This window comes from Protopterus annectens, chromosome 3.part0 (genome assembly GCF_019279795.1).
Source record: "Protopterus annectens isolate FY-2018-M chromosome 3.part0, PAN1.0, whole genome shotgun sequence".
NCBI lineage: Eukaryota > Metazoa > Chordata > Ceratodontiformes > Protopteridae > Protopterus > Protopterus annectens.
This window is the reverse complement of record NC_056731.1, coordinates 163,402,146-163,414,294: the sequence shown is the minus strand read 5'-3', so window position 1 is coordinate 163,414,294 and position 12,149 is coordinate 163,402,146. Positions and strand designations below refer to the sequence as shown.

Below are 12,149 nucleotides of genomic sequence, written 5' to 3'. Positions count from 1 at the left end.
ATACATAATTTGCATAGTTTCTGCAATATCTGAAAACAGCAGTATGCTACCTGCAACTATCATACAACATTGGAAAGCTCTGGAACAGCTGAACAATTCTCACAGTGATATCTTAGATCTGCCTCGCACGCTTACTGGTTATAACTTTTTTTCATCCTGAATTAGTAGATCTGATGTCGCTTCCATCTCTCCAAAACATATTGGTACCTCAGATCTGATCAGATCTAACTTTGGCCACACTTCAACTTTGGATCCAAGGCTCAGGCTGCGCCCCTTACCTATAATTCCCTCTACTAGCACTTAATTATCTCAGGTATCAATTGCTTCTCAGTTGCTATGGGGAGTAGATCTCTTGGCTTAGGCTTTTGGGGGTTCAAACAAGTGATTATCATTTTCCTTTTGGAGCTTTCTCTTGTAGTTTTCTCCTTGTTATCAACCCCTACCATAAAAAACAGACTTTCTGAGTGCTTTGTATAAATTTAGTGTCTTTCATACTTGTCTTTGGGTAATTGTTCGAACTGTATATTTAGTCTTGTTTAGGTAGTTTTTTGTGACTGTACATCTGATGTTTTGACGTTTCTTCCTGTTTAGCAAAAATTAGACAAAGAAGCAGTCTGACTTAAAAAAGTGCGTTTCTTGTGGACATAAAATCCCTAAAAGGAAGCCCATTCAAAATGTGTATACTGTCCGGGGTCTTCACACCTTGATGATGACTTCCCTACCTGTGCTGCCTTCAGGGCTAGAGGGTTGACTGAAAGGCATAACAAACTTGTGCTCGAGCAGCTTCTCTCTGCCACAGTGGGAGAAGTTCCCCCATTCCAGTCATCTTTTTCTTCTTCTCCTTTGTTGAAGAAGGCTTCAGATAGAAACAAAGGGGATAAATCTAAGGAGGACAAGGAATGGGAGAGGAGAAGTACAAGGAGAAGGACTCTTCCAGAAAGCATTCCCTAGGCCAATTGGGTCTGTCCTGATGGCTGTGAAAATCTCTAAGATGGATCCATCCTCAGCTCTGGATCCTGTCAGGTTTAATTCTCCTACTCTGGATCCTGTCAGGCTTATATCTCCTAATCCTCTGTTCTGAGGGTCCAGATTCTCTCCAGAACCTGTTAGCCTCAAGATTAGATCATCTTTCCTGCAGGAAAGGTGCTCTCAGAGACTGTTAGCTTCATGTCTTAGGTCAGTATGGTCTTCCAGGAGTCTTTCCAAGACTGATGTCAACAGAATGATGAGGAAGTTTTTGAGGACCCAGATCCATCTGGCGGTTCTCCTGGTGCCGACTTTCTCTCCTTCTCCAAGCTGACCTATGGTTTTGGGGCACTTGGATCCAAGGGGATCCTGGAGATTATCCATATCAGATCCAAAGGACTGGACTTCAAATCCAAGAATTTCTTTGACCTATTCAACTCATGAGTACCTAGGATCTTGATGGGTCTCTGAGCTGATGGGATGGGGCTGGAGTCGACTCTGAAGCTTTTTGATCCATCCTTTCCTGTTGTTGCTTCATCTCTTGGCAGCTTGGTTCCAATGTTGGCTTTGAAGTACAGCCAAATGGGCTCTTGGAACTTGTCCTTGTTGGGTTCCTTGGATCCTGCAGGGGCTGGTTTCAATAAGAACCACTGAAACTGTTGCTACGTCATCTGCAGATAGCTTAAAAATAACTATGGTATAAAACACAAAGCATATGACAGTCACTTATTTTTTATTTCTCAAGGAACTGTCAAAATGTTTGGGTAGGTATGAATAGAAAAGGATGTAGTAGTGTAGACTGGAAAGTAGTACCTAAATTAACTCGGACAGAAAAGTGTGCACTTTTCTAGGTGCAGTGATAGTATGTATTGTATTGTGCTTAGAGGAAAATGCATTGCGTAACATCAGAAAATGTGTAATTGAAATTTTACTGACATTGTATACTAAAGCAACAGTAAGGATAAGTAGAAGGTAACATCAGTGGCCTGTCTGCGAGTAACATTTGAAGGAACTGAAGCACAAAAAAGCAGTATCTCCTAAAAAAGTAAGTTATCTCAGCAAAGAGTTGATATTTGCAAATGCTTTTTTCACAGAATGTGTAACACATTAGTAGGAAAAACATTTGTAAGAGACACTTTAGAACAGCAAGTGATACTAATACAGAGGCCTCTCAAAATTAGCACTGCTTCTGTCTTCTTCCATTCGACGTGAATGGAACTGAGATGCGACAGTCCAGCCATGGGCATTATAATCTCAACTGTTGCACTATGGGGAGGATTTAGCTTTAGAAGAAAGCAAACTCTTATCAGGATGTCTGCCCCCAGAAGGACATGGAGGGTTACAAAAACTATTTTCTGATCAATACAGGTTAGCAATGTGTAGAAATTCAAGAAAAGATAAAAAAAATAGGTGTATCTGATGTCCATTTCATTGCTTCACAAGTGGGTCTAAGGATTTGTCCTCTGATCCAACTTGGCCATTTCTTCCAAACATACAATCTGAGCCTCAAACTCCTCCCTCTCCCATGATACCTCACTCCTCTTCAACCCCTCAGATCTCGTTTGCCTCCTTCCAGCACAGACCTGATTCCGAGCCACTGTTTCAGATAAGTGGTTTTCATTTACTTCTGATCTATTATGAGCTTTTTCCTTACTTTGTTTTAGGTGTATTCTGTCACTGTTAACTTGTACCTCCCCTCCCCTCTTAGGTAGCTCTTTTCCTGTATGGCGTTTGTCACAGGCGTTATGGTTTTCCAGCCTTCCACCTTCTTCTTCTTTGCTTCCTTTCTCATCTTCATTTTTATTCTACAAAAAAAAAAAAAAAAAAAAAACACTGTCTCCATATTTATAATTTGTTTTAAGTTACTAGTATAGTGTTAGTATGTGTGTGAATCCTGTGTATGTTTGTGTGCTGTTTTTTCAGCATGTTGGACAAACCCTCTGGTTTTAAAAGGTATGCCTCTTGTGGGCATAAGATCCCCCATTCAGATGCGCACAAGAGGTGTGTGCATTGTCTTGGGCCAGGGCACTTAGAGGTTCTGTGCGATATCTGCTTGACCTTCAATCCCCAAGCTCTTGCTGATCTGCGAAACAAGCTGATCTTAAGAGGCCTTCTTCCATTTCTGGAGCTCAGATACCTATCTCTAAGAAGTGTGCCCCCTCCCTCAGCTACCCTGGGGACCATGACTTCTTTTGAGAAGCACTTCTCTCCAGATCCGAGAGACTTCCTCTCTGCCAGATCCTCAGCCCTCGGGTCTGAGCAGTCTGTCAGATCCCATGGAATTATGTCGGATCCACAGCTCTTCATCTCCAGAGCAGACTATTTTGGGCCAGAACCACCTGGATCGGAGGTCCTGGAGCCATACTCTGCATCAGAGTAAATCTTTCTCTCATGTCCCGACCGTCTGGACAAGTCTGTCATCAGTCAGGTCCACACATTACTCTGTCTCCTCTAGAACCTCTTGGCTGTCCCACTCCGGTATGGGTAGGATGATGATGAGTTTTCTCAAAGCCCAGATCCAGCTGGGGATCTTGCCATCTCAAACCCATGCGGGATCCATGAGAATACCAACCCTGATACTGCAGCCTCCCCTATGATCCGATCCTCGTTTTCAGAGTTGCAGGGCCTGGCCTTCCTGAGTGAACCATTGTTGGAGTGCAGAATATGTCTTTCTTCGACTCTGGAAGTATCCCAGACTAGCTCGGCTCTGATGCCTTTGGAGAAGAGTGGGTCCTGCACCTGAGATGTCGGCGCTGACCTTTTCAGAGCCTTCCCTGCCTGTGGGGGTCTTGGCCGTTGATATTTTGGGGACGGTGCCTTCTGGAGGTGTCGGATCTGGGTTGGTCTCGTCCTTCTCTCCCTTGGCAGCTCCAGCTCCTGGTGTGGGAGATCAGGCCCTCCCAGTGACGTCTGCTTTTCAAGTGGCAGAGAGGGCTTTCTCCACACTGTGAGATGCAGTCCCTCTTCCAACAGATCCTAGCCAACCCCCTGTGGATCAGGGCTTTGGTTTCATACATACTGTCTATGTTCAGCCCCTCTTGGAGAGCCTCCAGACTACCCCTCAGCAAGAGGTCCCCCCTGTCTTCTGAGTTCTCTCCCGAGTATCCCACAGAGGCTGCTTGGAAGTGATGGCGCACGAGGAAGCACCTGGACTCCCCTTTGGAATCTTTGACAGAGGAGACTGACTTTGTTGAGGGGGAAGGGTCCCCATGATCTCCACCCGATGATATCTCCTTCGGGGATATCTTAGAAATTCTGAAACAAAAGGGTGGCTCGTCATTCCAACTCCCTTCCTCTGAGGAGTCAGTATTCCTGGAGGCATTCGAGATGGGCCCATCTATGTCCTGGGTGACCCCACCTGTGGACGAGCTCATTAACCTTATCGCCTGTCAGGCTTGGAAGGAGCCTGACACCATGGAGCCCTTCCCCAAGTACATGGACAAATACCTTAGTTCCCTCCAGTAACCACCCATTCTGGAGTATGGGTGTCCCATTTGATGCCGTTGTAGTGTCAGAGCTCCACTGTTCATCCACCAAACAAGGTTTCTCGGGTTTTGGATAGGCATAGGAAGTGCATGTATGCCTCATTCACCTTTACACTGAGAGCATTGAATTATTTGACACACTTTACGCACTTTCAAAGAGACCTGATTAAGGGAATCTCGACCTCTCTGATGCAGTCATTGTCAGAGCAGGACCTCAAGAAGGTTTCTCCCCAAATGAGTACTATGTCCTCCATTGCTAATTCCTTGATGAGGTTAATTTCCCATGCTGTGGAAGCAACCTCTTGAGAGCTGGTTTAGGCATAGCCCTCAGGAGTCATGCCTGGATGAGCCTGTGTGGGTTTGCGGACTCCTTTAAGGCGTCATTCATTAACGCCCTCTTTGATGGTTCCTCTTTGTTTGGGCCATCAGTAAAAGAGAGTCTTACCTGCAGTGAGCAAGAAGGTAAGACCCCATCTGCTGTAGGGATTAAGTTTTCTTCCTCCCAACGGACCTTCTCCAGGAATCAATGGAGTGGGAAGAAGATGTGGTTCTGAAAGTCTCAAGGGTCTTTTCTGGATTTGTAGGATGAATCCTCTTCTAGAGGCAGAGGGAGAGGATTTAATAGTTGATGTCATCCCAGAGGGAGAGGGGGGTCCACAAAACCAGGGCCTCAGAGAACCCTTTTGTGATGGGCCCTATTAGTGCTATTGAGGTGCTGCCTGATTGTCCTACTCTGGAGGCAGTCAGGGGCAGACTATTGTTACACCCAGACACCTGGGCAAACATAAATAACACCTGGGTGTTAAATATAATTTCCAGAGGTTGCTGTATTCAATCTTCCCTTCCTCCTACCAGTTCCAGGACTTATTTCCCCAATTTGCCACGCAGTCAGAGGGAGAATGCCTTTCTAGAGGTTCAAAAACTTCTAGAAAAAAAGTGTCACCCAGACTTCTCCAACCAAACAACTAGGATGTGGAACTTTCTCACGCTTCTCTTTGGTGGCTAAGAAAAAAGGGGGACCTTCAACTGATCTTGGATCTGAGCAATTTGAATTTATTTGTAAAGAAGTTGAAGTTCTGCATGGTCACAGTACAGTCCATTCTGCTAGTTCTGTGCAAGGATGATTGGATGTTTTCTGTAGATCTCCAGGACACGTACTATCATATCTAAATAGACAGGCACTCCAGGAGATATCTGCGCTTCAGGCTGGTGGCCAATTATTACCAATTCAGAGCACTGCCCTTTGGTCTCGCCACTGCCCCCTGAGTGTTCACCAAATGCATGGCAGCGGTTGCAGCTCACATCCACCTACAAAGATTTCAGATATACTTGGACGATTGGCTGCTAACGTAACCTACAAGGCATCAGCTACTTCAGGCTGTTCAGATTATCTTAGAACTGTTAAATTGCCTGGAAATTACAGTGACTCTAGCAAAATCCAAGCTATTTCCCGTACAGGACATAGAGTTCATAGGAATGCAACTGAACACAGCCACACAGATAGCAGCCCTATCTCCACAGAGAATAAGATCCTTGAGACAGCAGGTTCAGCTGTTACTAGATACCCCAACACTGCCAGTTCGGCTGGTCTTCATGGTCCTAGGGTCCATGTCAGCTGCCATTCTTTTGATCCCTCTGGCTAGGTTCTTCATATGAGTTCTCTAGTAGATCCTAGTGGTTCAGTGATCTATTCTGCTCCTTCTGTTGTCAACCCCAGTCAGGCTAACTCAGATTTGCAGGAGCCATCTGCAATGGTAGATCCCTACAGATTACCTCCATATTGGCAGACCCTTCTTTCTTCCCCCATCTATAGCCACTGTGACCACTGATGACTCCCTATTGGGGTGGGGGAGACAATTCCAGGGAAAAATGGTCCATGACACTTGGTCCACAACAGAGACCAAATTGCAAATAAATGTACTGGAGATGAGGGTGGTTCTTCTGATGCTGCAAGCCTTTCAGGACTACCTTCCTGTGGGAACAATTACAATTCTTACAGACAGTGTGTTGGTGGTTTGGTACATCAACATGTAGGGGGAAACCCGGTCATACCCATTGTGTAGGGAGATCTTTTCAAACTGCTTTCTCATTGCAATGCACATCCCGAGGTAGTCCAACGTTATGAGGGACAGACAGAACAGATCGATCTTAAGTCCAAACGAGTGGTCCCTGAATCAGTAGCAAATCAAATATTCAGCCACTGGGGCCAGCCTTACTGCAACCTGTTTGCCTCTATCCTAAACAACCAGTGCAGCAAGTACAGCAAGTACTTCGCTGTGACCCACCCTTGGGGGAGTCACCCAGGGATGCCCTAGTCCACGATTGGCCCCGGGGCTGCTGTATGCTTATCCTCCAATTCCCTGATACCCAAAGTTTTGCAGAACCCCAGCAGGTTGAGGACCAGTCTAATCCCCATTGCCCCTTACTGGCCTCGTCAAGTATTGTTCCCCTTCCTTCAGTCTCACAACAGATGTCCTCTGTGGATACTGAATCCCAGGCAGGATCTGATTTCCCATCTGTCGGAATGCCAGATTCCCAGTCTTTGATCCCTGAGATTAACTACTTGATTTCTCCACTTCCAGTCATTCTACGAAAGTCTAAGCTAACCTCTCTAGTTTGGGAAATTATTCTTACTTCTCAGAAGTCCTCCACCAAGAAAGTATATAATAGTAAATGGAAGAGATTTTCCATTTGGGCATATCAGCAGAATATTGATCCTTTTTCCTGCTTCAGTCTCAGATATTCTTATGTTTCTCAGCTCTCTTTTTCACCACAAGCTAGTTTTTCCATTCTAAAGTTACAACTTGCAGCTTGTCATGAATTTTCATGTAGGGAAGGGTAACAGCCTTCCTCCTCATGTCTCCACTTCTAGACTGTGTAGGGCCTTTATGAAAGGATTTTTTCTTCTCAGGCCTCCCATAAAAGATCCATCCCCTCCTTGGGATCTCACCTTGGTACTTCAGGGACTTACTCAGAGACCATTTGAAGCTGCTAACTCATGTGATTTAAAGTTTTTATCTTGGAAGACTGTCTTTCTAGTGGCCATTACTTCAGCAAGAAGAGTGTCAGATCTGCAGGCTCTGTCTTCCCAGCCACCATATGTATTACCTTCTCCAAAGATAAGAGTCTCACTCAGAATGAACCAGTCTTTCATACCAAAGGTCTCCACAGCGACAAATATTAATCAGACCATTCACTTGCCTGTATTCTTCCGTAATTATTCCAATAAAGATGAATATATGCTGCATTCATTAGATGTGTACAGGCAATTGTGTTTCTATTTACACACAACTAAACCACACAGGAAATCTGATCAGTTGTTCATCGCCTTTTCACCAAATAGGTTAGGTCAGACTGTATCCATGACAACTTTAGCTAAGTGGATTATGGATTGTATTTCTACAGCTTACTCCCAACAAGGCAGGCGACTTCCCTGTTCTGTTAGAGCTCACTCCACCAAGTCTATGTCCACTTTATCTGCCTTCTCCACAAGGACTTCTATTGATGAAATTTGTGCTGCAACTACCTGGTCCACCTCTCATACCTTTATATCTCACTACAAGTTGGACATTAGTTCCAGAAACAGAGCATCCTTTGGCTTTGCGGTGTTCAGGCATATCCTTCCTTGAAGTCCTCCCAGGGTTTATGTAGCTGGGAAATCTGACCCATTTGTGATGCATAATGATATGGGCAACATCAGATTAGAAGTTTTGTACTTGCCATAACTTGGCATCTGTGTTGTCCAGTTTCATTATGCATCACATTCCACCCTCCTTCCCTCATCCTTTTGCAGCTGAGAGCAATATAGAGGATAAGGGAACCCACAGGGTTCTAGATTGGGCTCCATTTGGTCGCTTATTTTGTCTGTCCAGTATTGTAAATCAAAGTCTCTTTCTGAAGGGGCAGCAAACTCGATCTGAGGGGTTGAAGATGAGTGAGGCATCATGGGAGAGGGAGGAGTTTGAGGCTTGATCATATGTCTGGAAGAAATGGTCGAGTCTGATCAGAAGAACCATTTATGATGCATAATGAAATTGGACAACACAGATGCCAAGTTATGGTAAGTACATAATTTTTATTTTTGAATTTTTTTCCCGTAGTGGTCCTTTAAATGTACTAAAGATACAAGTAACCTTATATAAACTGCAGAAAGAGTCAAGATATATTGTATGTGCTGAGAGAAAAAAAACTAGGTGAACATTAAATATAGAAGCGATCAATACTTGCTTCATGAGCTTTCACTATGCCCTGACTTGGGAATGGAGTCCATACCTTCCATGGTAGTAAAAGCCTTGAACAAAAAAAACTATATATATATATATATATATATATATATATATATATATATATATATACATATATATATGTGTGTGCGTGTGTGTGTGTGCATATGATTTCACTTCAGAATCTCGAATTACTGATAACTCAAACTTCATATGGTCGAGTTTTCAGTAACTTGAAATTACAAAGTTCTTCTTCTTTCAGCTTTTCCCGGTTAGGGGTCGCCACAATGGATCACCTGTCCACTCATGATCTGCAGTAGAGTTTTACGGTGTCGAGTTGCTAGCCCGGTGCCCAACCTTCAATGGAAGGAACACACACGCACGCACTCATGCCTAGGGCCAATTTAGTGTGTCCAATCCACCTACAGCATGTCATTGGGATGTGGGAGAAAACCGGAGCACCTGGAGGAAACCCACGCAACCATAAGGAGGACATGCAGACTCCGCAGAGAAGGCACCCCAGCCAAGAATCGAACCGGAGAACCTCTTGCTGTGAGGCGACAATGCTAACTGCTGCACCACTGTGGCCACCCAACTCAAAAATACGAAGTGAAATTAAAAAAAAAAACAGAAAAAAACAAGCACATAATTTCTGCAGGGGGCAAACTCCCCTGCACCCTCCCTACTTAAATATACCACCTCCGAGATCACACTATAGCAAGGAAATGGGAGATCTCCCATTTTGCACTTCTGCATAAGGCGTGGAATGGGAGATTTCCCTTTTCCCCACTTTAGTGTGATCTCGGAGTTGGTATATTTAAGTAGGGGGGTGTGGGGGGTGCAGGGGGGCTTGCCCCCTGCAGAAACCATGTGTTTGGGTCTTTTTTTTTTTTTTTTATTACACTTTGTAATTTTGAGTTACTGAAAACTAGATCATATGATCTCAACCATATGAAGTTCGAGTTTTCAGTAATTCAACATTGTGAAGTGGAACTATATATATATATATATATATATATATATATATATATATATGTATATAGATATATATATATATATATATATATATATATATATATATATATATATATATATATATATATGTGGGTGTGTGTGTGTGTGTGTGTGTGTGTGTGTATATACACACACAAGAACTGATTTCATGTTATGTGTTACTGAAGAATACTGTCAGGATTTCTTAAAGCATTCTATTCAGTCTGTTGTAGAACTGGGAGCTTTTGTGCTATTTAATGGTATGCTGCAACGTTTCCCATTTCTTAGATTATATCTCTTTAGAAAGGGTTTATCGTCATCAAGCTAAATGATTTTATGTTTATTTATTTCTATCTTGCAGCTCCATTAGTGAAAATAAAACAGGCACTTACAAAGCTGAAACAAGAAACTGTCCAGATGGAGATCAGAACTGGAGTAGTGGAGCATACACTTTTGCAGGCTAAGCTGAAAGAGAAATCGAACATGACAAGAGATATGCATGCAACCAGCATTCCAGAATCATCTGTTGGAGCTTATTAATTAAGTTCTTCCGTTAAAATATGAGAAATATCTTACACTGCGCTTTAAGATTTACAGTTCTGAAACTCATTTTGTTGGAATTGTTACATGCTTTTAACTTTGTGAGTTCATTCATTCCAGTTTCAATGTAGCAGGTTTTCATAAGTAAAAGAGTCATCTAAGCGTACTTCAGGGTTTCCTAAGTTTTAAGAACATCTCCACCAGTATACATTAAGGAAAGTGAATTAAATTACTGTGCTGCCACTATTAGTTTGTTTTAGGTACTGTTATCTTCACTGAATAGAACTCAGAATTACACATTTTTTTAATTAATGTTGCTGAGCTCACAAAATGTTAGTTATACCAGTAAGGCATGTTTGACCCATGAGGTTCATAAACACAGTGTGCAGTTCAGTATGTCACCTCTCAAGTCCCATGATTCATAGGGATGGATTGCAGTACTGATGGCTGGCATGCAAAGGAAAGCGTCTATGAATAGTGCATTAATGCACATAGTCCATAGTGATGATACTGTATGCAGCTCTGCTGTTGACTGAATGCTACATAGTGCTGCATGGAAAAGCTGCTTAGTAAGATATATTATACTGAATTAATTGGCTGCTCCCTGTTGCACAGTGCTCTGCTTTCAAGCCATGCAGTGAATTAAAAAAAAAATCTTTCATTTGTTTGGCATGATGCTGCAGGTAAGGCCTTTACTATAAATTATATGGTAATGGAAGGATAGTCACCATGTGGAAGCGAGGATATATGATTGCAATAATTGATTTGCCTGTACCGCTGGGGAATGTGATAGTAGAAGTTTTCTTCAAAATGCGTAAATATTTTAACTTTGTTTTTGTGCTGATGCTCCTCAGCTGTGTCAGCTGTCCAACAAAATGTACTAGAAAACAGGAGTCTGTGTGGTCATAAGCAGTACATCACCTGCAAGTACACAGCTCTAGTCCCATAATTTACCCCATTAGGATTAGCCCATATGCAGGTTGATAAGAGTATTTGTGAGAATCATGTGCAGACCTTTGGAGATGGGGGATATTTGCATATGTACTCTGTACGTGGAACATTCAGAATACACAGTTGGGTAAGAGCTTGACTACTCAGTGGGTTAAGACTGCATATAAAGTCTTACCCAACTGTCTGTCAGTCTTTATCAATCTTTATGAACCCATACCATCCCTACTGTATGGGTTGCAGTGTTTGTGAATCCCACCCTTTGTTCTTTGAAGGGTAGTATTATTTTAGAACTCTGTGCAGTAGTAATGTATTGACATCAGATATTAGCACATAAGCTGACATTCGCATGTAACAAAATGGAGTTTCTAAGTAATATTGCAGATTTTACTCTAAGGAATGGAGTGGTGCCTGTCTGCCTGTCTGATGTTTCAGCAGTCTTCATTTTAAGTAGTATGTGAAACCTGATTAAATCTGAATAAACCAGCGTAGCTAAGGTGATAACTGAATATAATACTTTTTCAACTCATTATCCCAGAAAATTTGCAATTTCTGCAATATTGCCAATTTTAAAAAGCAAGCATCATTATTAAAAGATGATAATTTTAGGCTAAAATTATTACAGTAGTGTAACTTTGTAAATAACTGCTCTGAAATTGTGCATTTTACATTCTTATTTGTAATAAAAAAGATTATTCTTGATGGTTCACCAAAGTATTGGTTAGAGAGTTTCTTTTAGTGTATTTAATTTTCATTGAAAACAGTTTGCATGAGTACTGCTGAAATGTGTTAGGCTATTAAGAGTTGTTTTATGACTTGTAGAAAACCAGTTGGTTAAGAGACGTGAAATCTTTTGGGTAGAGTATGAAGTGTTTGAATGATTGCCCCCCCCTCCCTTTTCTCAGTATGTGGCTGTGATGTCCTGTAAATTTAAACTATTGGAAATGTTCAGTCAATAATAACAGAATATTTTTGTATGCAGTGATTAAAAAAT

General features: G+C 42.4%; 1 protein-coding gene across 1 annotated transcript in view; it reads left to right on the top strand.

The window, feature by feature from the left end:
* Positions 1–11,864, top strand: part of IFT57 (intraflagellar transport 57) — a 771,045-nt gene extending 759,181 nt beyond the window's left edge. The window contains exon 11 of the mRNA XM_044064661.1: positions 10,029–11,864. Coding sequence (XP_043920596.1) covers positions 10,029–10,207 — 179 coding nt within the window. The 3' untranslated portion in view covers positions 10,208–11,864. The remainder of the gene's footprint in view (positions 1–10,028) is intronic.
* Positions 11,865–12,149: the final 285 nt, after the last annotated feature.